The sequence below is a fragment of the Takifugu rubripes genome, chromosome 13 (genome assembly GCF_901000725.2).
Source record: "Takifugu rubripes chromosome 13, fTakRub1.2, whole genome shotgun sequence".
Classification (NCBI taxonomy): Eukaryota; Metazoa; Chordata; class Actinopteri; order Tetraodontiformes; family Tetraodontidae; genus Takifugu; species Takifugu rubripes.
In genome coordinates this window covers 3,731,087-3,757,502 of record NC_042297.1, presented here as the reverse complement: position 1 = coordinate 3,757,502, position 26,416 = coordinate 3,731,087, and the positions used below count along the sequence as shown (strand labels likewise).

Genomic DNA, 26,416 nt, shown 5'->3' with positions numbered 1-26,416 from the left:
ACTGCGCAGGTGACTGCGTCATGCAACATTTATCGTACTGGTTTTACTTCCTCATCTATGAATAAAATCAATTAAAAAAAACACATGTTCAAGGACAAACAAGTAACAGAGATAGTGTCATGAATTTAAATGACAGTGCTGAGAAGCACTGGAACGTGAGGATTCGCTGGCTGTCAGTTTTAAACATCTTCAATGTGATGTGCTGATGTACCATATATGACATGCAAAATAACCTAAAATCTAGAAAATGACAGCAGGCAATGTGAAGCAAATTTCCTATTTAGCACCTCTACTAAAAAAGACACATTCAATATATTGACGTCAAAGATAATTTTCCCCTTTGTGCCCTTTAAACTGTCGGCTGTAATAAAGCAAAACCTCACAGGACGATGGGGACTCTTAATGACACGAGAAGGACTGCGTTGGTTCTATCGGCGTGATCCTTTCATGGAAAGTTACTGATTTGTTAGCCATTAAGATAATTAACCTGTCCGGCCTGTATGCTGATTATCTCAACATGTGTGTACCCTAAAAGGCAGAGGATAATAAATGGTTGCATGCAGGATCTGAAAAGACAAAGGACACTGATTGATTTGTTTGTGTTAGCGTACATTTTTGTCATCGGTGCTGCATTTCATTTTGGGATTTGGACAGTCAACAACAATAAAATAATAGAAATTAGAACAGAAAGTACAGTACAAGGAAGATATCGTCTGTTTTCCACATATTCCAAAACAAACTGCTATCATATAGTGTCTAATAAGAATTTTTGTTTCTGTAGACCATTTGACATCTCTAATGCCAAGACTTCAGTGCAGATTATGTTGTCTTTGTTCATAAAAATATGCGGAATGAACTAAAAATAAAGCGTCCAGAAGACAGCGGCTAAAACGCATAATTCTAATTAATACATATCGTATGACATCGGGTATTTCAAAGCTTTCTACTAATTCAATGAATTAATTCAAATCAAGTACCTGAGATAATTATCAGTCACACAATAATACCCTTACCTACTTGGTAAGACCTGCCATGCAATAAGAGCAGCACCTCTGTAACCCCCGCCTTTTTTTGTGTTTTCTCTTGTGCAACAAGAAAATAAAGGAATGAGGATGGAGGGGGGGGGGGCAGAGAAAAGTAATTAAAATGGAGTGCTGCAGAAAGAGGAGTGTGTTGCCTTGTGACCACGAGATGCAGCTGCACTGAACCAGTGACGGCCATGGGATTAACAGGGGTTTAATGCTCCGAAGATGTTGGGAAAAACTGGTCTTCTGCGTGTGTGCGTGTGTGTGTGTGTGTGTGTGGCATCTCTCAGAGAGACTGCAGATAACAGTCTGAGTAAACGGTCTTATCACATCATAACTCTGCTCACATTCAGTGTTGTAATTTTTCCAAATTATTGGCCATCTCACTCGTGATGTCCTCCAAACAGAGCGCACAACAGTTACCACAAGGAGTGAACCGGCAGATTTTAGGAGAATCTACAGAAAAAGGTCTGCTTTGGTTCCTTGGCTATTGGCTGAAAACAAGTTTTTTGTCACAGACTTGTGTCTATAGGATTAACGCAGCAGATTTACAAAAACACATTTTAAATTAACATTAACAGACTGATTTTTTCCCTCCACCAATTGATTTTCATAGTTGGATTGCAAGTGACATTACTACTACTAATACTACTACTACTGCTACTACCGCTACTACAACTAATACTACTACTACTGCTACTACCACTACTACTGCTACTACTGCTACTACCACTACTACTGCTACTACAACTAATACTACTACTACTGCTACTACCACTACTACTGCTACTACTGCTACTACCACTACTACTGCTACTACAACTAATACTACTACTACTGCTACTACCACTACTACTGCTACTACCACTGCTGTTACTACTACTGCGACTACTACTACTGCTGCTGCTACTACTACTGCTGCTGCTGTTACTACTACTGCCGCTACTACTGATACTACCACTACTACTACTACTACTACTGCTGCTGCTACTACTGCTACTACCACCACTACTACTACTGCTACTACTACTACTACTGCTGCTGCTGTTACTACTACCACTACTACTACTACTACTGCTACTACTACTGCTGCTGCTGTTGTTACTACTACTACTACTACTACTACTACTACTGCTGCTGCTACTACTGCTACTACCACTACTACTACTGCTACTACTACTACTACTGCTGCTGCTGCTGCTGTTACTACTACTGCTACTACTGCTGCTACTACTGCTGCTACTGCTACTACTGCTGCTACTACTGCTGCTGCTACTACTGCTGCTGCTACTACTGCTACTACTACTACTACTACTACTGCTACTACTACTACTGCTGCTACTGCTACTACTGCTGCTGCTGCTACTGCTGCTACTACTGCTGCTGCCACTACTGCTACTACTGCTGCTGCTACTACTACTGCTGCTGCTACTACTGCTGCTACCACTACTACTACTACTACTACTACTACTAATACTGTGGCAATATTAAAAATCAATAAGTGTGCTAAAAATATTTGAATTCTCACATTTGTGTGTGATTCTTTTGTGTGTATTTTGGGCAGAACACTTTATTTCTTCTGTGTTTTGCTCACATACCTTCCGTTATTTGCCAATTCCTTGAATCTCTTACATTTCTCACTTCTTCCCTAACACACTCTCCTCCTGTGATAACAGACTACTGTTCGTCTGGTGCCTCAACCTGCTGAATTTCAAACAGGCCTCTTCGACAAGACCCAAAGCCACGGTCTCCCTCTATCTCCCTTCACCCTGAATATTAACTAATCTTGCAGCAGTGCCATCAATTGTGCATCCTCCCCACCAACCACAGCCTGGAGGATTTCTTTTGGAAAATGAATAGAGGTGTGCTTATTCTCCCCATAGTAAGAAAATACCTTGGAATTGTTCTAAACAGGCAGAAACATGTTTAGAAAAATTAGGAACTACTCACATGAATACACAACTATTACAACAAGACTGCATTAAACAAAGGAAATGCATCATTTGAAAGAAATGTGCTATTATTTAAGGATAGCAAATAATAATATCTTGACTCTAAAGATTGTAATGAGGTTAGTTTTCTAAACATGAAGAGTTTAATGTAGTTTTCAGTCACATTAGACACTATAATCCTTACAATGTGTTAATGGGATAAATCTAACAATGTATGATTAAAGATATATATAATATACATATATGTATAAAGAACATAAATGCAAGCTGAACCTCATCCATCTATCCTTCCTTCCATGCATCATGAGATCAGAGGCAGAACCAACGATTGTGGCTTAGGACAGTGTTTGACCTCTGTGCCCGAATGTACTCCCTACAACATATGGGCATAGTCCTGATGAGACGGCAGATGGCCTCCTATAAGGGATTCCCTCTTAGACCTGGATTAGAGCATCAGTCAACTCCAGGCCAGTCGATGTTACGACTTGGTGGCCGTGAATGCAATGACGTATAATGTTCCAGAGGTGCTCATTTGGAGGAATACAGCTGCAAACGGACCATATTACCAGAATGATCCAAGGGCCCACGGCAGCAGCATATGGTCTGACAATAGATCTGAGGACTCTGGTGCCTAACAGCCGTCAGGATACCGCTGTGCGGCCATTCGGAATTATGCGCTTCCTTAATCACAGACATACCACCAAACCAATCAGAAGGATCTTCCAGGCAACAGAAAGTTCTCCACAGCAAGTCCAGACTCTCATATCCGTTTCGTGCTCAGTGTGAACCCGCTCTCATACCACGGACGGCGGTCATGCTGCTGGTATGTTGCCCTCCTGTGGCCACCTCCACCTTCCCTAGTGTACCAGCCAGTCTCTTGGTATCTCCTACATGCTCTTCAGAGCCAGAGTAAGCACTCGCCCCATGGTGTGCCACTTTGGAGGAGCTGCTCTGCCTGAGTAACTTTTGTTGGATGTAGCTGCGTGGTGCTACTACTAGTGTGAGAGTCGAGTGAAACAAACTACAAAACTGGACAAAAATCATTCCAAAATGATGAGATGGAGGGAAATGGCCTGAAGCCACCACAGCATTTCATAATAAGGGTTATCTTGATCAATGCCTCTTCGCTTGCCTCTTCCATTTGCACAACAGCAGGTAAAATTGATTCACAATCTTTTTTTTTTTAGTCCTTCAAGGGCTTTTTGTGATTGGTGCAGACAAAATGCTTGGGGTTGAGAATTTTGAAACTATAGCTTTAAATCAGCACGCACACAAAGAAACAGAAGGTAAGTTATGCAACCCTTGTTTAGAGAAGGAATTAGCCAAAGCCAAAAGGCTTTCCTAATTCTATCTGCATGGCGTCATCATTTTGAGGTGAGTGACTCAATTTTGGTGTGTAACCACAACGGAAGCTTGGTCATGTTCTTACAACTGTGCACAACTGCTCCTGAACAGACACGAGCGCAGGCTTTATTACCTTGCTGATCCAGGTCTCAAATTTAGGCCCTTCAGTGGTCAAGAACAAATCTGCAGAAGAAAGAACAAGAAAGAAGTCAGGCACGTCTGAGGTCGTGAAGTGATCCACTGGCTCATCAGGCAACCCCACAATCAAACATCGATCTATAGAGCATAAAATGTGGTAAATTAGTGGGGAAGACGGCATAAAAAAATGATCACCGTGCTCCAGCTATATAACCTTTTCACCTTCACAGATAAAGCAACAACAGATCAATGTCAGTAATTACTCTGATTGGTTATGTTAACTGATTTACAACAGAGCAGTAATCTATATTACAAATGAAAATAGCATTGACTCTCGACAGCAAACAGTTGTGATGGAAGCTAAAGCATAAAATTGAATATGTATTTGGCACTGCGATGACTGAAAACATTGATTTTCAATTTAAAGGGACAGTGTAGGTAATGATGGGCAGCGATAAACGGAGGGATTAAACACACGCACGCACACACACACACACACAGAGCAACACACAAGCATGTCAAGCAGGGGAAAAAAGACTGCAGATATGTATCAACTGGGTTTCCATCAGCTTTTAGGAGGATTCACCCTCTGGTGCTGCCTGTAGCCCTCTCTGTTGGAAACCTATATAACCTGTGCGTGCCGTCATTTCCCTTGCTCATGACGCTTATCCTGCAGGCTGCACCTCTAATACGGTTTCTGTATGCCCATTTCTGAGGGGACGTTTACTTTCAAAGCTGCTGCATCGGGCTGCCTCCATGTCCCAGTAACTGGACATGAAATAAATATTGGCATTGATCTGCCTTAAGGCTATGTTTCTCTGCCTTTCTGTGCTCTGCATGGTAAAATCTGAGTTATAATGCAGGAGGTGAATCAAGACGAGACAAGCAAAGAGGCAGAAAGGAAGACACAACAGTCAGAAATGATTCAAGTTATCTGCTGTTGTGGACACTCAGCTTTGAAGAGCAAGTCAGCGAAATATGTTCAAGAAGCCTTTGTTTGGTTGGGTCATCCCTACAATCCTGGGTTCAACCTGTTCCGACCTGAAGGGCATTCGGATCATGATGTTTGTCTAACGTCTGGACAGGACAAGTGTAGAGAAAAACTGCTCTGTCCTGTCACATCTTGGATTGATATTTATTTACTATAGAGGACATGACCAGCTGTGCCATTCAAAGATGCTATGTTGCTGTAATGTGAAAAAAAATGAACTGAAATCACATTTCAAAGAGATAAAAACAGGATGAGGTCAAATAAATAAAGACTGTCATCAGAAAGAGTTAAAGCATTGGCAATGTACAACATGGACATTGTACAGCAAGTATTGTGTGTGCATGTCAGTTGATGGTTTCACAGGTTGGTGGGGGCCCTCAGGAAACAGCTGTCTCGCAGCCCGTTTCTTCTGGTGCTAACGGCTTACCAGAGAGTGATACTTCAGACGGGCAGGGACCGTGGCGTGTAAAGTGCCCAACTGTTCTATCTGATCTCTGTATTTGTCAAGTTTTGATAGCAAGTAATATCTATTAAGCCCTTTTTTAAAGGACAAAAGCTATGTTCTCTGCAATTTAGCACCTTAAAAATGTCTTTAATGGACAGACTGTGAACCTGGCCTCCATTTGTCTTTGTGCTCAGCTGCTATTATATAAATCAAATGTAGGTATTAGTCAAAAATACATGAATTTGGAGTCTGGAGATTAATCAGCCTTTTTAATATACTGTACACACAGGTGAGACTCTTGATTTTAGGTCATAATTTATATTACAGAATAAGATTGTAGCTATTTGACCAGTCGTCCCAAAGATTGTACTTTCCTTCACTGTATCTTTTAAGAACATAACCAAAATGTATTCAGACCAACGATTGAATACCAAAGTTTCATAAACAACATTAACCAATGAGAGCTGGAACCTCTGAAGAAATGTTTGCAGCACCCAGAACTAATTCAAAAAGTAAATGTATGTGTATATTATGAACACACACCCACACTGTATAGGATTTGCTCAATAACTGTGTATGTGCTCGCCCTTGTCTGTGCTGTCACACTGGGTGGTGTGCTGATGAGCATGGCTAATTAGTCAATCAGGCCTCTCAGACACAATCCAGCCCTGATTGGCTGATTAGGTGTGATGTGATGACTGGCAAGGGGTAGATGGAGGTGTAGAGAGAATCGTGAAGAATCTTCATCTTGTCACTCTTGTAGGGGTATTTCAGTGCTTTACACATCATCTTGCATATTTTGGCTTATTTATAATATCGACTTCCCAAATGTCAAACACTTTCCTCCACCGATGCTCCTTCTCTCTCTTTGGTGGCTAAATGCCAACCCAAATAAATGCTAATGTGACTCAGGTGTCACAGAAAATATGAAGAAATGCTGGAATTTCCATTGAGTATACTCGACAATCAGGTAATTTTAATGAAAGCTTTCTGACAGAAGTCCAGTATAATGCGAGTGTATAATCCTTTACTCTTCCTCTCCATTGGTGGGCTGGCAGACAACTATATCTTCCGATATATTGCATACTCTGCTAACTACAAATAACTTTATACATTATTGGGGACAGATCTGATATTGGACAGAAATATTGGCTCCATCCGTGCATTTTTGAGCATGCTTCTCTTACGGGGCCACAGGGGAGCTGGAGCCTATCCCAGAGGTAGGACACATCCCGGACAATTTGCCAGCTATCTGCAGGGCAACATACACAGACAGACAACATTCACACTCACATTCACCTGAGGTCAGTTTAAAGTCACCAATCGACCTAAACCCAAGTGCTTGAGTTTAGACAGTGAGAGGAAGCCAGAATACCTGAAGACCGTCAAAAGTACACGGAGGGGATTCATGCACACACACAAATGGCAACACAACTAATGTGGCACTATAATCCATGAGTGCATGCATACATTCATAGCATAATCTAATAAAGCTCTCAAATGCCACCACTCTGGAAAGATGCATACATAATTGAAGCTTGTAAATGTGCTCATGTGTGGGCGGGTGGCACTGAATAAAAGCAACAGCGATTCAGAGCTCTAAGTGTTCTAGCATGTTGGTGGATCATTAAAAACATATTAACTGCAAATACAAGCACAATGGATAAGCATGGCATAACCGTACACCCAGCAAAACCCCACAGAAAGATGGGCTATAGAGGCTGATACCAGCTAATAAGAACATCCTCTTGTCAAGGTCCTTCTCAATAAAAAGCACAAGCAAACAAAAGCATGTCAATCTTTTAATTAGAGGCCAAGCAATCCATATTCACTTGATTAATTTGCCCGGGTGCCTCTGCTCCTGCAGGTTCTCCCACTCAAAGGCCTTTGTTTTATTCTGTTAAACAGTCTCTTCCCAATAAATGACACTTCAGAAAGAACACTGTGTGAGGAACGCTGTGTTAACATGACGAAGCCCCGCTAAACATCCAGGCACCTGCCTACACAGGGCACAGGGGACGTTAGTACATTATTTAAATAGATGTGTTTGCCTGTATGTGACTCTTATCACTGTCGGTTTGTGAAGAGGTAATCATTCCCAATAATCACGGTTTTGTACTTTAATACAATGATTGCCAGTATCTTGCTATGTATGGTTATTCGTCTTACAGAGCTGACATGAAGCCTCACTTAAATGCGAAGCGTCACTACTTTCAGATCCTGCTTTTCCATCTGGATACTACATTTCTGGATTCATTCCTGGAAACAAGCAGCGTCTGACGGATCCCAATAGCTGTGATTGGTCTGCTTGTTCAGTGGAATTTTCATGACTGACTTTTCGACGCGGCTACCTGTTGACTGGTGTGACAGAAAGAGCTGTACACACACGCTGACAGCAGGAATGCTGCCACGGCCCACAACCACGGTCGTAGAATAGCTGTACGTGGGGGAGTGAAGGCACTTAACACTGTTCTACAATGTGCAAATCAGAGGGGAAAAAAGAGATTACAAAAGAGAGTTAAAGTTCATTTTTGTACTAAAGTAGTTATTATTTATAATTGCTCCAGTTAAAATTGAAGCCTTAGAGCTGTTCTGCTGCCGAGACTATAAAAAGAAAAAGAAAAAATCTTCAGACTTTTAAAGTTCAGATTTTTTTAAAACTTCAGTAATTGATATTAAGATTTTTTTATCCTTTGAGGTTGCCGAGGCGGCAAGTTGGAGATGTGTTGTTGCCACAGCAGACTAAAAATGGATGTGTATTCTGGTAAATCAGTGCTGTCAACAATTCTAACACATTTTACACTTTACAGAAGGGGCGTTTTCACAGGTGCAGGGACAAAACCACCGGCCAAGAAGTATATTTTAGACAATATTTCAAACATTACCGGCAGTTTCGATTCAGTGGCCAGATTAATCATTGTGGTGATTAAGAAGAGAAGAGAAGAGAAGAGAAGAGAAGAGAAGAGAAGAGAAGAGAAGAGAAGAGAAGCGAAGAGAAGCGAAGAGAAGAGAAGAGAAGCGAAGCGTGGGGAGATCAGCGGTCCTTGAGTTATTCATAGCCTCTCCATCAGATTTGTTAAGGGGATTGGAAGCAATTTAAAGGCCTCTGCTGACTGTTTGACTTGAGCAGCATTATGTCTCTCTATTCCATTATGTTGAGCTGCAGTGCAGGGATAAAGACCGGGCTTCCTATTAGCCTCTGTATAAACAGATCGGGTGATGCGAGGCGGGCTCGAGGTCGCATCAGAGAGGGAGAACCGTGACAGTGAGGAAAACAGAGAGCAGCAGGCTTCGTTATCGCCCTGCTCTGTTTCACCATCACCTATCATTTATCTGTTTCTCCTTGCACACACGCGCCACCTTATCGACAGCGCCCTGTTTTAAAGGATATTACATATCTGGAAGATGGTGATCTGAGGGCGTCAACGCTCTATAACAACTAATACGTGCATGACAAACACACACACACACACACACACACACACACACACACACACACACACACACACACACAACATAAATACTTACTTGCAAAACTACTTTTTATATTTCGGAGTAATTACAAGTGTCAGCCAACCTATCTGCGTGTGTGGGGGGTCCCTTATAGGTTTTAGAAAATGAACCATTTATTTAGAATGAACATGTCATTTTCACAGCCCATTTTCATTTTGCAAAATGAAGAATAGGAAAGAAAAATATATTCTGGAGGAAAATCTGATTAAAGATAAAGAGCAGGGACCAACGGGGGAGAGAATTGATGTGTAGAAATGTAGCTAATTACTCTGTACACAGCAGGCCATTGCTCATGACAATATAGCACTTGCACGCAGTTTTCTCCTGCCAAACTCAACTTTTATGCTGCCAATTAGCATCTAATTAAAGGCACTGGTGTATCTCAAAGGACCTGGATTATTTAGGCATCATTCCTGCTTACAAGGACAGATGTGTCATCGAGCTGCATATTCCATACTACAGTGAATACGACAACATTACACACCTGAATAAAGCATGTTAGACGGGGAGAACATGACACGTAGTGGAGCGAGCTACGTTTATTGATTCCACACGGTGCCTGGAACAGTGATATCATAAGTGAACTCTCTCTATCTTCACTCTGCTATGGTGTCTGACTGCGGTAAGGGCAGCAGGTGGTCATTGCTGCTGGTTCTGTTGCTCATGGAGTAAACTTCTCTGGATGGATAAAGTGACAGATTCACAAAGTTTACACCTACATATTTTCCATGCTTCATTTTTCTCTGTTGCAGTTTGGAGCTATCCTGTGTATTCACAGGAACCCAGCGGTGACTAAAATTGCTCTCCGCGTTTCCCGCAGATTTGGAAGATTTAAGCAGCAATATTTATGTCAGGGGTAAAAAAACATTTTTCCTGCTTTTTCAAAATAATGGAAAATTGTAACATTCATTATTTAGTTTCAGGATGAAAACAACTCCAGTTGCCTTGTTATGAACTTCCACTCACTCCTTCTGTCCTTATTCCCCCAGAAAGATTTTATCTTGGAGCTACATCACAGTCCAATATCCACTCTCTGTCAGCTTTTGTTAGTGGGGAAGGGCCATGTGAGGCCAACAACAACAGTAACAGCAGCCAGATCAGGCATACCATGCCGCCTTGTACCTGTAAAAGGCCTTGCAGCTGAAGCAGCGGCGGTTTAGTCGGACTGCAGGGCTGAGTGGAACTGACAGCCGGCAGTGCGGATGCTGCATTAGTGTCTGATATGCTGTGTGTTTGTGCGTGTGTACTGTCACCTTGCTCAACATCACCCTGACATGAGCCTCTGCAGTGAATTTGTATTTGTTGTGCATGTGAACATTTGTGATGATGCCAGTCTGCCCCTGAACGACAGCTCTGTCTGTAATGTTGCCGAGCAGGTTACCCAGAGGCCACGATTTTGGATTCCTAATTTTAAAACATCTTTCCATTGGAGTGGGTCACTCGCCAAACACTGTGGAACACACATGACTAACATGACCTTGCAAGTCAGCATGGCTGAATGTATCTCTAAATGAATAATCACGCCAGATCCATCACTAATTTAAAAATGGCCTTGAGTATGCTTTAAGATAATGGGCTGCACAAGCAGAAAAAAATGCATATAAATGCACATTTGGAATCTTCACCTTACTGGTAATGTCTGAGGCCCTGAATCATCTTTTGTTCTTTTTCTTTTTTTAAAACTATATCCCAAAATGTAATTTATTATTGTGGCATCAGAAAGAGAAATACTGCAGTAAGGCATGCAATAAATTTAGACCTAGTTAGCTGATAGTGTTAGCTCACAAAAAACAGTCATGTTGGTCACGAATTAGTCAACATTCCCAGTGTAAATGCTGTGAATGTTGACAGTCAGTTTTACCCCCAAGAACTCTTCTGAGAGGGGCTGTTGAGAGGATTCAAGTGAAAGAGAAAGTGACTTTCAAACATTCCTACCAGAGGCTACAACAAGGCATGCTGGGTAACTTGTCAATGAAGTGAATGAGTGTTGTCTTGCCCGTCATTATGGTAAAGTTAGTACCACAAGCACACACAGCTCCTCATAGTCCCACACTCAGCTCAGACGTATGCATATAAGCTGTTGCTGTCCATGTACACACGCACACGCACAAATGCAGAATCCAGGCCAGGAACAAAGTGAAAAGCTGCAAAATAAATCCGTCTCTAAGCCAATATGTAGCCCTACTCCACGCTGTGTGACTTCCACCCCGATCTATCAAAACGGCTCATTCACAAACATGGCAAAACACACCCGCACAGAATGGAGCAATGCTATTCCCAGAGGAAATAATCTCCTAAAACCATTACAAGGAACAACAAGGTACGGTAGCTATGGGGAGGATTATGACCAAACCCTATCTCACTTTGTCTCTCTCTATCTGCCCCCCCTCCCTCTCTCACATGCACGCGCATACACACAATCACTCCCAAACCTGACCAAACCTAAAACATGACATACGCACTGCACAAGCAATCAGTGAGATGGAATTTAACATATAAAATCCATATATTCCATGGTAACATACAGAGAAGAGAATAGAAACACACAGAATGAATCCAGATTCCTTATTTGAATAACTATATTTATTTTTGATACTACGGAAAACATATACCAGCACAAAGAAAACTATGTTCTAACCCTGTCCTTGGGGAGTGCAGTCCAGAGACTCCTGCATCAATGCTTATGTGCAAGGTCAAGAACGCGGGTTAAATTTAGCTTCAATGACGTAAAGAAAACATCAGAAACATATTGGATCTCCTCAGGAGACTTCTTGTATGAATTGTTCCCTCCTTGATTCCCAAGGCCTCTATTCCGACTGAATAGTGATTGTATGTGAATGAACTGGTGACACTGAACTTCCATTTCTCATGGGGACACTCGTTATCATTGAAAATTACAGCTATGTTTTCAGCGTGCACTGCCACCAACGGCACCACACTGAATTTTCCTGCCCAAAATCCATAATCTACAATACCAACTACTCAGCGTCTCAAATACCCACGTTCCTTTACATCCATTTAAAACTGACTAGGAAACGCTCATCTACGCTTCTGAAAATTATTCATTTATCTACAAAAACACCTGCGTTTACCAAAATAAACACAAGAGCTCTTTTGCCCATCTGATGCTGCGCCAGCTTTCCTGGAGGCGGAGATGCCGCAAATGACCGTATCTCAAAGAGATGGCGCACTGCACCAGGTGCTCTTAACGTGCCTGTGAACGCGTTCCAAATCTCCAAAAAAGTGGAGAAACTATAAACCAAATGACAACAGTGACCGTAACTAATAGAGTAGTTTGGGACTCCCCATGCTACATGACCTGACATCTTCTTCCAGGTTAACCTAAAATGCCCGTGTGGCTTAATCTCCGTCGATGGGGGACTTTTCAAAAACGCTGGCTCCGAACACAACAGATTTCTTCGCAATTCAGATACAAATACACATCTATAAAATGAACATGTAAGTGAATATGCAAAAACAAGAACATGACAATTACTCACATCAATGTAGAAATGATTTGTTTGCACAGCTCATAAATAAAGTAGTTGACCCTACTGTGCATCGGGGGGTCATACAAATAAAAATCCTGAAATGTGTGACATAATGAGCAGAGCTGTTATGAATGCGTCACTTTAGACACACTGGCTGCAGGAGGATGATAGCAACAAAAGAGATTATGAGCCCTATTCAGCATGTTAGCACCAGGATGGCTGGAAAGTCCAATAAACGACCTAAATGAGGCCTTGACACCAGCCAGAAACAATTTCAGACCTTTTTTTGGTTGCTGGCGGAGCAGATTTAGTGAGGTCAGCCAGTACACTACCGTGAGACTGTTTACAGCTATGACACTGCGCTGAGATTGGAGTCGTGACATGACGCTGAAACACCATTCATCCTCCCAGGACTGCGTTAACCAGAGCCCAGTGCATTAAAGCACTGCCGCAGAGGGGAGGACACCGAACATTTCAATGCAGCATTAATAATGTTTTTCATCAAGTAGATTACGTTTCCAGGAATTCAAGAGAAAAAAACTTTAGCAACAGATCAACAATTTTCCAGTTATTTCAACACATTGGGTGTATGAAACAAATTACCAACATTCTTAAAAAAGACCTATATGACAACATCCAAAATATATGCAAATCATCAATATTTAATATTTGTGATGATAAATAACACCAGGATTTCATTAAACATGTTTACCGAGCTTAAGAAAAGCTGCGTTTAGAAAAGCTTTTGTTCATAGCAGAGACGTCGCAGCACTCATCCGCTGTGTCCTTCTTTCTTCTTTTATTTCACCCCACATAGTTTCTCCGAAGCAATCGGCTGATCTTCCATCCCCTCCTGCTCTGCCATCTTCTGATAAAATAACTATCATTTGTTTGGAATGCATTTTTCTATTGTATCTTATTTTGAATCTGGGGTACTTAAAAAAATGTAAATATGGACATCAGCAGAAGAGCAGTCCTGCAGTCCCCCCCCCCCCCCCCCCGCTCTCTCTCCCCTATGGAGACAAATTGACCTGCTCTTAATGATCTAACTCTCTACCAAGTAGCTCAAAGTATTTGGCATTAAGGTCATTCTTATAACCCTTAAACATACCAAATATACATTTGAATTTGCTTTGGTTGGACCCTAACAGTGGACAAACAGCAGAGACACCTGTAATGAGTACAGCAAAGCTTAATTCTCTGTAATTAGCCTCAAAATGAGGATTGCTTTCCACAGGGGAACAAAAATCCTCCCTAAGTCTAAATGACAGCGTTGCACTCCAAAACCGGAGAGCAACGTTGTAAATCAAGACAGAGGTGATTTCTCCATTCACTGGTGAAGAAAATGGCTATTTCATTCTCTTTTAGTCAACTTGAAAATTGCTGCTTCCACGTCTCCTTCCTCCTGAGAAAACACTGCGATGCATTCAAAAAGCAAAGCGTGGTTGAATCCAAAAGCACAACATTAATTATTTTCCAAATGCTATATTTTTTGTACAGTACAGCACTGACCCCGAAAAATGTATCCAGCAGGAACCAAGTAGGATGTGATCATAATTGCTTGGATAACACCCATGAATTAACAATTTAATGTTTTAAAACAGAATATTCTTGGTTTCACAATTCTGAAGGTTCTGATAGGTTCTGGTGAAAGAAGAGTAGATTTGCCCAGAAAAATAACATTATTATATTAGTAATAGACCCTTTTTTATGCTTTTAAAGGTGGTTTGTTGTAAATTTGTTTGATAAAAATTTTAAATATAATGAAGGAAGAACAAAAATAACATGAAATTTTCTGGTGTAGCAAATCCATCATAATGCTTCAGGTTTGAAAGACAAGACCCAAAACACGGAGCTCAGATTTGCTGCACCCAGTTAAAAAAAAAAACAACACACACCCATGTTTCACCCAAATTCTGCAAAAATATTGTTGACTCACCAGCAGTAAAGTCCTTGTTGAGGTCAATGAAAGCATTGGAATGAGGAATACGCATCTTGACAGAGGAACTCAGCGCGTTCTGACATTTCTGAATCCTAAAGACAAACAACCAGAGAGGCAAAACTGGAGTTTAATGAATCAAAATAGGAGCACGTAACCAAACAAACACAAGAAGAATGAATAACTCACCTGTCAGTGAGGTAACACACTCTGGTCATAGGGGAAGTGGTGACTCCAAAGATGTCTGGGATCATGTCTCCATTGAAACTGTTAATACATTTTATACTATATTATCGCAGTTCATGAGATACGTGTTGACACGATAAAATAAATATAACAGTCAATTGAACTAATAAGCGCTTTCCTTTATGGCCAATGTCATGGGACGAGCAATACAGCATTAATGCTTCGGCGGCAATACAGTTGCTAATGATGTGAATAGATTAAAGGAGAGTAATTATTGGGACCAAAAATAAAGCATTCAGCTACTTACTCCATAACAAGAGGCTGATCTGTAAAGGTCTCGTTCAGTAAAAGCCACCCACTCAGATCTGCGGGAAACAACAAGCCGGTACAAGGTCATGCTAAGCAAAGTGAACAGACATGAATTAACAGTGACAACAGCTACGATGGCTGTATGCTAATTATGCTAGAACATATAGCTTACAGAATAAAAAGCTGAATAACAGATGAACGTGTAGACGTGCGATCCCCTCCAACAGAGGACAGGCAGCTAAAACAGCTTTACTGAAATAACATTTACAAATATTTAACTTAGGTGTCTTAATAAGCCTTGGCATTTTGACAGCAAGGCAGCATGAGTGGTACCAAACTCAAACATGTGAAAGAAATTAAGCCTTGGGCATATCACAATTCCCCTATTTGACATTTTTTTGCTCCTTTCTTTGAAACAGAAGTTGACACTTAGTCCCAAAGCCTTTATTTGTGTCCAAAAATAGTATTTCTGAGGAGGGATAATACACAAGAGCAGTCTCTAATGTTCGCTTACTGGCTAATTAAAATACGGAGCTGCAGCTGATCGGAATGATCTGTCAGTTTGTACTTTAAAAAGTCATTTATGTTGGTTTCTGTGAAACATGTAACAACACTGTCTTGATTCTTCCTGTGGTGTTAAGGTTTCAAGCATTGATGAAATGCTAGATGCACTTTATAAGCTTTCCTCCACATGGTTTTTGAAATCAATTATATATATAAATTAGAATTGATTGTATGATGTTGCTGCCATCATGAATAGCTCCCTCAATCTCAATCTGTTGCCGTTTTAACAAATATAGCTATTATAAATGAAAGGACTCACCAAATCCAACAACTTAATGAGGAGAATTGTGGCAACACATGGTGTGTTTGTTCATGAGATAACGGAGCAAATAAGTTTAGACTAGATTGAGACTGAAGGATTGATTTTTTTTTTTTTGATCCCTTCAGTTCACTAATGCAAGTATAAAAACATGGAAAGATCAGACGCCCCTTCAGTGCTACTATCCATGTGCCGCTCTCCACTATAAGAAACTGGCATTTAAGTCTACCCTGTTGTCAGACAATGGATTTATAGACTGGCAAACCTGTAAGGTATATCTGAGAGGTCAGATTATCTCTAGTGCAAACATGAAAAGGAAAACCTCTAAAGTGAGAACAGAATTGACCAAATAAATCAAAGACGTTGATCTATAATATGCTTAAGTCAGTGACCTGGCCCTTTACAAAAAAGGAATGGAAATGCAAACTAGGTATGATGTTCTATCCAGATACCAGAATTGAACAAGAGCAGATTATATATACATGGCAACATCTTAATTGGTTGGGCAATTAAGAGAAACCAAAGCCACTTGACGTACTGCAGGATTAGAAGATGGCAGAACAACCCAAGATTTCCCCAAAATCAATGACCACATGGCACAATTGTAGAGCCCATAACAAAAAATGAAAGAACAACAGCTATCTCCTGCATTGAGGAAAGTCCTCTAGATGCTTCCTGCTACGTTTGCTTAAAATCATTTTCCTCATTATTTTCACCTCAACTATGTCTTTACTTTTCTTTCTTCATGATGGTTTTATAATTATTGCATGTTATGTTTGACTGTACTAAACAACATGCTTGACAATTCAATAAAAAGATTAAAATGAGATTTAGAAGGACTGGCAAGCTGATTGACTGCATCAGAGCATCATATTAAAGGAAAAAAATGTACAGCGAAGAAAAAGAACAAACAATAATATATCACATTAGGGAATAGAAAACAATATTGCATCTCTATGCAGTTAGAGACCATGATGTAGATATATAACAAGTGTTGAGTATAGTTTTTGTCTTGCAAAAGGACAGAAACAACTGGCTAAACTTAAAATCTGTCACAAAATGACAAGTTTCTTTCTGAAAATAACCCACACATATGGTGCATAGGCTAGCTGTGGTCTGCAAAGACAAAAGCTAAATTGATAATAAAATAAAATCCTTCAACTGTCCTCTATTCAGGTGTACCTAATGTCTGGTTGTGGCCCCAGAAGATGAAAATGCTTATTCTGGAGTTACTCTGAGCAGTCAGCAGAACATCCATCTGAGAATCTCCATCATAATCTCCAGGAACCACACTGGTGATGACGGTGCCCCTAAACAGAGCAAGTATAAAGTATTGAGCTCAAGTTTCAATCAGCATCCATTACAGAAATTAAACGTCTGAGAGCTGATGACAAATCTGAAGATACTGTCAATAAAGTGGTTTGAATGGCATACTTACTTTGGTAGAATGTCTTTAGTGATGTTAACCTTGGGTTTGAAGTACGGTTTGACTGAATCAGCCAGGAATATCACCACTTCAGAGTCTACAACAGTTAAAACAGTATTATTAAACGACCTTCTAACTTATTCTCAAAGTAATACATAGTCTGTACGTACGTCCATATGTTCTACAAAGCATTTCGAAGTAATTGTGAAATCGGATAAAACAAAATTACAGATGAGTCAAATTCGTGTGATAAAACCCCCCAATTATTTAAAATACGCTTGCAAACGTCAACAAGAAGCAATAAGAATAGGAAGAATTGCCTGGAATTAGCTTACTTTCTCTGATGATGAATATGTCTGACTGTTTATCGGCATCAAAATCTCCAAACGCTGCCATCGTTCCATAATTTTCAGAACCGAATAGGTCGACAGTTACATCCTGGAGGGCAAAAGTGTTGTACTGCCCACCAAAAAGACATAAAAAAGCCACAACATTAAACATAAATATCCGCATCCTTGTTTAAGTGCAGGCACTGGCCACAACACGAACTGTAATACGGCAGACAGGTGTACGGCACAATATAATTGCAGGTTATTTAAAGTAAATGGCACACAATCAGAATATTTCACTGTAAAAGTCCCAGATTTGGTTAAATATTTAACTTTTATCATAACAATGTTGAGCTAACGCGCAAAATGAGCGGAATTCGTTTTGCTAGAAGAGCCCAAGCATTTACGCCACTGTCGTGCTTTCTGTTTTTGACAGCTGATCCAAATTCAAGTTGTGCAGCGTTAGCCAAAGCTAAATCGGAAGTAGCGACAGCTTGCCGTCAAAATAAATGTACAGTATTCATTATGGTAAATATATCAAATAAGGATGCATTGTGGCATCCAACATATCGTTGTTATTAATATTTTTTCTTCATTCAAGCAGTGTTGGTCTATATTTACTTTTATAGTGGTGTTTATCGGTCGGTGGCGCTCGTGCTACTATTTAAGTTGAAGGGTGATACCGGATATACCTATAAGAAACTTGGAAATATTATCAGTGGAAACATGGCGACTCTAGCAGACGTTGGCTGGAAACTCCTGGAATTCAAAGCTCGATCAAAAAGATCAGGTATTCCATTGCTACGGATGATCTGCGTACGGACTCCGTTTTTTAGGTTGTGCTTGCGTGTGTACGAGCCTGTCTTTTTGTGAAAACCACCTAACTCGGCCGAATTTGACATGTTCTGTCCATTAAAAGTGTGTACACGAGCATGAAAGGTCAGAGGTGTAACTCTGCAGAACTCCTGGGTTATTTTAAGAGCTCCCCATCGCATCTCCTTTTGCTGTTCCATATCACTTCTCTTAATTGTAAACAGTGTTTGTTCTGCAGTCTGAGAGAACAGGGCCCATGCAAGGTGATAGTCCGTACTTACACCTGTTGTAGGTCTGCTGTTCAAGGGAAAGTTATCCTACTTTAAAAAAAAAAAGGTCGCAGTGACATCACACTGCACATCTATAGTTTTTGTCCACCGGTAATTACACAAAAACGGAGGAAAAAGAAAATTTCCAAAAGTCACTTTCTTTTAGATATCACCGACGGTCTGATAATGCATGTGAGAGTCATTGTGGCTATTTTGCCTGTGGCTCAAGTCTCCAGTGATAATTTGATAGTGTTGTTTGTAGATTTGATTATCATCCACAATCTGGGGGTCATAATAACAATTTAAATGTCTTAACATCGAATGATATCTTGCAAAGATGGTGGAAATAATTAACATCAGAAATATGTTAAGATATCAGGTCATTCATTACTCCATTAGTTGTCATTTGACATCAGTATTAATCTATCTGAATCATTCATTCAAATCAGTTAAGTTCATTCTCTTAATTTAGATTTGTAGTGCTTTTGAGGTTATATGTATCAAGTGTCTGCATCGTCCATAGGTTACGTGTTGCACTCATTGTAATTTGACGCATGTTATCCATGATCATTTCCACACTGGTGTACTTCATTGTTGATTCATGCATGTTAAAAATCTAACTCTCTGCTACTAACTCCTTCCTGTGAGCCGCTGTAGATTTGTGATTTAGCTGGGAGAGAACCAATCTGCCTTAATTTCACCTCTTGAGAATGGCCGGTTCAATGGCTGCGAAGGCCGGACGTCGCCCGAAAGTTGACAGACTCGGTAAGTGAAGTGGCAGCAGCTGACGCAAGGAAAACCCTGCAGTCAGCCAGAGAAGACACGGGTAGGAGGACAAGTTCACAAGGAACAGTGGACAATCAAAGGAAAAGTACTTAATAATCATAGGAAATTTTGGCTTCATGTAATAACAAGAAAATCAGAAATATGCTATCTATATCTAATACCTCACCTTTATTATTTTGGATCAGGAAATTATAAATCTGAGGATATTCATGTTTATTCACAACAAGACAGACAAAAATGAGACACATTATTAGTGATGTGATGCATCTCTAATGGAAATTGGACACCTTCACTGCTCACACCATTTATAATATTTGAACAATGAGTACCTCATTCATGATTTTGTTGACATTTAAATCTCAGATATTGGATATTATCTATGCCCCTTTTAAAGTATTATTATTAAACAGAAGCAAACTGGCTTGTTTGCAACATTTAACATGAAGGTAATGCTAATTTCTGCCACAATGTGAGTTTTTTAGCTGTGTTGCTGACCCTGGGTCAAACCTATTAAAATGCAAATCTCTCCAAAGTTAAAAAGCTTGAAAACAGAAAGCACCTAACAGAGGATTTTTTTGCTTCTTAACCTGTCTCCCAGCTCGAAAGGAAGGTGTTTGAGTGTATTTGTTGGCAAAGTGCACTACTATTTGAATGTTTCCAAGTATGCTTTATTTTTTTGTTGCTAGGCATTTTGCTGTTGTGAAAATAGACTGATTGCATGTGTCCTTTAAGAAACCCTGTATTCTCTCATATTCAGTTCGAATTATCTTTATTTATATAGCAACAAAATTGTCTCAAGGCGCTTTACAAATCCCAGGCCCTGACTCCCAACAAGCAAGAGTTTCAAGAAACAGGAGGAAACATTGAGCAGGACGGGCTCATATGGGGAGAACCTCCTGCTGATGGCTGGTTGGGTAGAGAGAGAGGAGAAGGGGGGAGGACAGATAAAAGAGAGAATAGACATAAATTATTTAAATACATTAATTACAACAAGCTATCAGCTAAATGTTAATAAAATCATTACTGGCCGGAGAGGAGAGGAGAGGAGAGGAGAGGAGAGGAGAGGAGAGGAGAGGAGAGGAGAGGAGAGGAGAGGAGAGGAGGAAGGAGGAGGAGGAGGAGAGGAGAGGAGAGGAGAGGAGGAGGAGGAGGGGGCGAGGGGAGAGGAGAGGAGGAGGAGAGGAGAGGGGAGATGAGGAGAGGAGAGGGGGGGAGGGGAGGGAGAAGGAGAAAGAGAAGGAGAAGGACAACAATAAATGTAACTACAGAATTACTGATGATCAGCTTTTTCAAAGAGGAAGGTTTTAGGTCTTAGAGAGGAATTCAGCCTCCTGTATCTGGACAGGGAGCTGGTTTCATAGCAGGGGGGTCTGATGGCTCTCTACTTTTAAAGATTCTGGGGCCCACAATTAAACTACCATTCTGAGAACAGATGGATGTAAACACTTTGTTAACAAAAAAGAAAATCCCAAACATTTGTTTTTATCCTATTATTTCTGAGGATGTGAAACTAATTAAAAGAGTGAGGTTGTTACTTCAACCTTGAACAAATGTGTTCTTCTTCAGGTTCCATCTATGAGCCTCTAAAACTGTCTATACTCCAGAGGGATGATGAGCCCCTTTGGGAAAAGCTGGACCGCTACTACAGAGCCGGTAAGTTCACATATTGATTATATGTATATGTAGATATATGTATATGTAAATGCACCAGTGGCTGAAAACTGACAAGGCTGAGAGTGCTGCACTCCCCCAGTACATGCTGCAATGATTATAATCCAAATTGTTTTAAATTTTGTTTCCTTTTAAACCAGAATGAATAGAAATTTAATAATAAAAAGAATTCAACCAGCACGTGGCGGTAAATAACACAGTGTTATGGGCCAGTCATGGTAATGGTTGTGTGTATAACAAGTAATAAACGCACATTGGCCCTAATTACTAAATGACCTGTAGCTGTTTCTGCTGGACCAGTTTTTGCAGTATCAGTGCAAACGCTCAGCACACACAATAAAATGTAAAACAACGGTGTTTTTTTCAACGTAAATCTTCAGACCCTACTGCTAATCAAGACGTGATTGTTTCATGGTAATGTAATCAATCGTAGCTTTGGTAAAATGTTCTACTCAATCATTTCTATAGAATCCCCTGTGGGAGAGTAGTAGCGCTCTGGTTGTGTATTGGAACACACTGCAACTGCTATTAACCTCATTAGATGCTTCTAACATTTAATAGGAAGATGTCGATGTAAAGACACAAATACAGCAATAAAAATAGGACTTAAAGGAAAAACTCTGGCTTTTCTCACTGGTAGAATCATTGTGACAGACGCTGACACTGCAGATAGAAGGCAGGTTCATGTCTCGCCACTGGCGGCTACATTGTGCTGATGCGGCCTCTTTTCAGTTACCCTGATTAAAGTAACGGTTCCAGACCTGAATAACCTGCGTGGATCAAATCTCCTTTTCTGCCATCTATTCGTCCAATAGAAGCACAAGTACTGTTTAAAGAGAGGACTTATTTTCAGCTTGGAGAAAACTAAAATGTCTTTGATCATGTGTTGATACCAAACTGAGTGAGGATTTGACTCAGGTAGTGCATTTAATTGAACCTTTTATTTGCTAAATGCAACAATATTGATTATATTTTGCTGAGTTTATTGTTCTGCACTACCAAAACAGTCTGGGAGGCTGATGTGTGAAACTGTCCCCCATAAAAACACTTCTGGCACACAGCTCATTGGTCTGCCCTGGTGAAGATAGGTGTGTGTTTATTGTTGCGTGCATGTGCCTGCATGTATGGAAACCAGAACACAATAGACAGCGTGCAGCATGCAACAGGTTTCCCGCTCAGTTGGAACTGATCTGCTGCTATCAGCGACGCAGCATATAGCCTTCGGCATTAGCGGCGTTGTAAGCACACAGTTTGGGAAAGAAAAGCTTCCGCCAGATTGTAGCGTGCCGAAATTGGGCATGTTTAATTGTTGCGTCCGAGGTAGCGGCTGGCTGTGCCAATCCAATTCGAGCAGAGGAACAAAGCCAGCATTGTTATCACCGGCACCCAGGCTGGCCTGCCAATATTACCTGCTTTCTTTCAGTCTCAGGGAGAAAAAGCATTAAAGAGGCGTAAGCTCGGGGTGACAGTGGCCAATCGAACTTATTACATTTTACCTCCTGTCCTTCTTTCCTGTTTTGTGGCACAGATGCCCCCAGCAGTCTTGGGTTTTTAATTCTTACATTGTAAGAGGGGGGCTGTTTATCAGTGACAGAATAGCAGGAAGCTGCAATCCCTCAACGTCCATCACCCCATCGCTCTCTTTCTCTGTTTATTTCTCTTGTTTCCTCTCTGATCTCACCTCATTAATGGATTATGGATTGAGTTTCTCCATAATACCAGAAGCAGAAGCATCTCTGTATGTTCTGGTTTTCAGCAGTTGGTCAGATGGAGAATTGTCTATAATTCAGCATTTAAAATGAAAAGTCAGTATTAAGAACTCAGACCTTTAAAGTTAAACATCGGGATTTGGGTATATTCAGATATTCTTCTGTGCAGATGCTCTGAAGATCTATCAGGTTGAAAGGAGAACAAGCAAACATTTTCCTGTCTCTACAGGGACGCTTGATTAGATTCAAGTCAGGGCTCTTGCTGGACCATTCAAGGACATGTCTGCTTATAACTCCTCCCCCCCCCCCCACACACACACACACTCACAGTGCGCATGGTGGGGATGGTATTGGATAGGTGATGAGCAGAACCTGGGGTTTCTTCCAAACATGACAGGTTCAGTCTTGTTTCCATCAGACCAGACAATCTTCTTTCTCACACTCTGAGATTACTTTACATGCTTTTTACAAACTCCCACCGGGCTTCAACGTGTGTATTGCTGAGAGTCGGAGAGTCTTCCATCTGGCCGCTCTGCCGTGAAGCTGAAACGCTTGACCTTTAGGAACTTTCTGACATCTGCACACAGGATCTCTGGAGCTCAGCCTTTAGCAGACTAAAGTTACCATTGGGCCAGGTCTCCCACCCAGAACCTTTTATCCAGAGTTCTGGTTTGCTTGGAAAGCCAGCTTTAAGTAGAGTCTAGCGTGTTCTTAAAGTCTTCCTTTTCACAGTGCTGGAGACCAGTGTTGGGAACCTTTAGTGCAGCAGACTGCTGTGTCTCTTTCAGGTTTTTCTGGTCTAATTTAACTGTTATTACAATGGATCTGAATAATTATGTCGCTGCAGTGTTTGTTTTCCCTTTTAATAAATTTACAGACATTTCCAAACTTCTGTTTTCACTTTGTCATTTTGAGGCATCGAGCAATATTTATTTTTTTTGTATCTAATAACAACCTTTTTACAAAGATCACACAAGCTTAGTGAAGGTGCTGTACATGATGGACAATGTGAGCTAAAAATGTTTGTAATATTGTAAAAATAACTGCATTGGTTTTCAACTTGAAAAAGAAATCAAACACCCAAGCAAAACTTTCTCTCTCAGCATTTTGCTGATAACTCTAACCTCTTATGGAATGAACCACAGTCAGCATATTTCCCAAATGATGAACTACCACCAACTGTTTCTGTCAGGATTTCTGTGGATTGAAGGGAAAAGGACATTTGTTTGCCATTTATTAGCAACTTGTATTTGCACAAAAGTTTATGACGGCATCAGCAGGATTGAACAGCCAAGTCATTTTCAAGATTGATCATTTTTCCATTTTGCTATTGTGTTCTCTGCACAATGATGCAGATATCATCGACTCTTGTTTTTCTGTCGTTCTGTTTCTTGTTTTTTTTTTCTTGTATTCTCTTATTTTCTCCATCATACTGGTGCAGTGAAATGGCCCATTGTGAAAGAGCAGACTGTGTGTGTCTGAGACATTAGTGGCTGATTTAGTGGGACATTAGCTTGACAGATAGCTCGGCAGAAAATTCTCAACAACAATTGATTTGCAACCTGCAGCCTGAGACTGAGCAGCTCATCTTTTATGTTCCTCTAATGATCCCTCCTGTGAGCTTCACTATGAATTACCGCATCTAACTAACTGCAGTTACAGTGGATAAAATGAGAAAACTCAAAGGAGTTTTTGACTGTGCACCTGACTCTGGCCCAGTCTGTGAGTCATGTGCATGTGCATGTGCATGTGCTTGTCACTCCCTATGCAGGGAAACAAAAAAGTTGATAAATTCATACTGTTATTATTTGTTATAGTTGTATTAGTAGTAGCATTGGGTTTGTTTTCTATGTCTCTCACTTTTTCCTTTGAATAAAAACATCCGCTGGAGGACTAAATGTAAATGTTGGACGTCATAACCATTCACTGTAAATTAAACCTTGTTCTACTGGCATTCCAGAAGCTGCTGCCCCATTAACGGGTGGTGCATATCTCTGAATGTGTGGGTCTGCATGTCTCAGCATTGGCACTGATTAAATTTACTGTATCCTCGTCCCATTGTCCCTCGTCCCTCGTCCGCTCAAGCACACACGGAAAAGAATAAATGAGCATTATTGTTTGTCTTTGTTTGTGGGCTGTTTGATATCTCATATCTTCTGAGAATTCATGGTCCGGGGCAGCGGAGTGTAACCTTCTCCTCATTGTCCCCTACACCCAGTGTCAGTGCCAGCCCGTGGACTCTTTCTTTTTTCAGACACATCTTCTTTATCTCTTTTCCAATCTTCTCCATCCCCATCTGCTTCTCTCTTCCCCTCTGTCCCCTTTTTTTTCCCGCTGGAACAAACTCTGCAAAATGGATGTCCCCTTCATTTGCACCCACATAATGTTCAGATGAAAAATTAAGTGATCCCTCTAGACAGATTAGTCATCAGTGAGGGGACGACTGCAGGAGCGCTGCGTGTGTGAGCACGTGTGTGTGTGTGTGTATGTGTATATGAAGCTGATGAATTACTTTCCCAGAGGGCTTGTGTATGTATTTTAGTATGTAATATTTCAGTATATTATCTGAGGGCTTGGATCTGTTCGTATTAAGAGCTTACATCCGTCGTTCTGTCCTTAGTCACTAATCCTGAGTGTGAACTTCGGTGAACTTGAGCCATTTTATTTTATCTTGGCTCACACAGTTCTTGTTGCCTGACTTACACAGTCACATACCTCAAGTGCATGTACTTTTGTAACGCAGTCCCTTTTTTTTTTAGTATTTTTGTGGGTCCAGCACATTATAAAACGGCGAAGGAGAAGTGCCGGGTGGCTAAAAGTGTTGTGGAAGTGAAGTAAAGTGGAAAGCTGAGTTTGCTGAGGCGTTACAATAGCATGCAAAGCAAATGCACATGTGGGTGTGCAACAGACAATACTGCAAAGGTTTGGGGCAGATGTGTAAAGGCTATGAGCACAGCAACAAGACACGAGGTAGTTGGACTCCGCCAGCAAGGCCTCTCCCAGACGAATATTTCAAAGCAGACTGGTGTTTGAAGATGCTCTTTTAAAAAAGTTGGCAGCTTTGGTTTGTCTGTGGCCTCGCTTCTGTGTTGGAGGTTTGGCATTTTGGCTGCAACTCTTCCACGAAGACCAGTTCATCTTCTGATTTTGAAGGGAAATAAGCTTGATGTGTTTTTCATCTGCTGCACTAAGTGTTCTTGGCCGACCGCTGCGTCCACTCTCTTCATTGTTGCTTGTTTCTTTGTGCTTTTTCAAAA

At 40.8% G+C, this 26,416-nt stretch overlaps 2 protein-coding genes across 3 annotated transcripts in view; one reads left to right on the top strand and one right to left on the bottom strand.

Annotated features, from left to right (window-relative positions):
* Window positions 1–18,327, bottom strand: part of LOC115251982 (T-cell immunomodulatory protein-like) — a 40,326-nt gene extending 21,999 nt beyond the window's left edge. Inside the window, exons 1-7 of one of the 2 annotated variants that reach the window (XM_029846067.1) lie at window positions 17,918–18,327; window positions 17,595–17,679; window positions 17,339–17,466; window positions 15,332–15,389; window positions 15,028–15,105; window positions 14,839–14,933; window positions 4,455–4,504 (exon numbers count right to left, since the gene is read on the bottom strand). In XM_029846067.1, coding sequence (XP_029701927.1) covers window positions 4,455–4,504; window positions 14,839–14,933; window positions 15,028–15,105; window positions 15,332–15,389; window positions 17,339–17,466; window positions 17,595–17,679; window positions 17,918–18,095 — 672 coding nt within the window. In that variant the 5' untranslated portion in view covers window positions 18,096–18,327. The remainder of the gene's footprint in view (window positions 1–4,454; window positions 4,505–14,838; window positions 14,934–15,027; window positions 15,106–15,331; window positions 15,390–17,338; window positions 17,467–17,594; window positions 17,680–17,917) is intronic. The other variant, XM_029846066.1, reaches the window with a different exon arrangement.
* Window positions 18,328–18,628: 301 nt separating this feature from the next.
* The window catches only part of LOC101078319 (phosphorylase b kinase regulatory subunit beta), a 69,364-nt gene continuing 61,576 nt past the window's right edge, over window positions 18,629–26,416 (top strand). Inside the window, 2 exon segments of the mRNA XM_029846060.1 lie at window positions 18,629–18,701; window positions 21,346–21,432. Coding sequence (XP_029701920.1) covers window positions 18,638–18,701; window positions 21,346–21,432 — 151 coding nt within the window. The 5' untranslated portion in view covers window positions 18,629–18,637.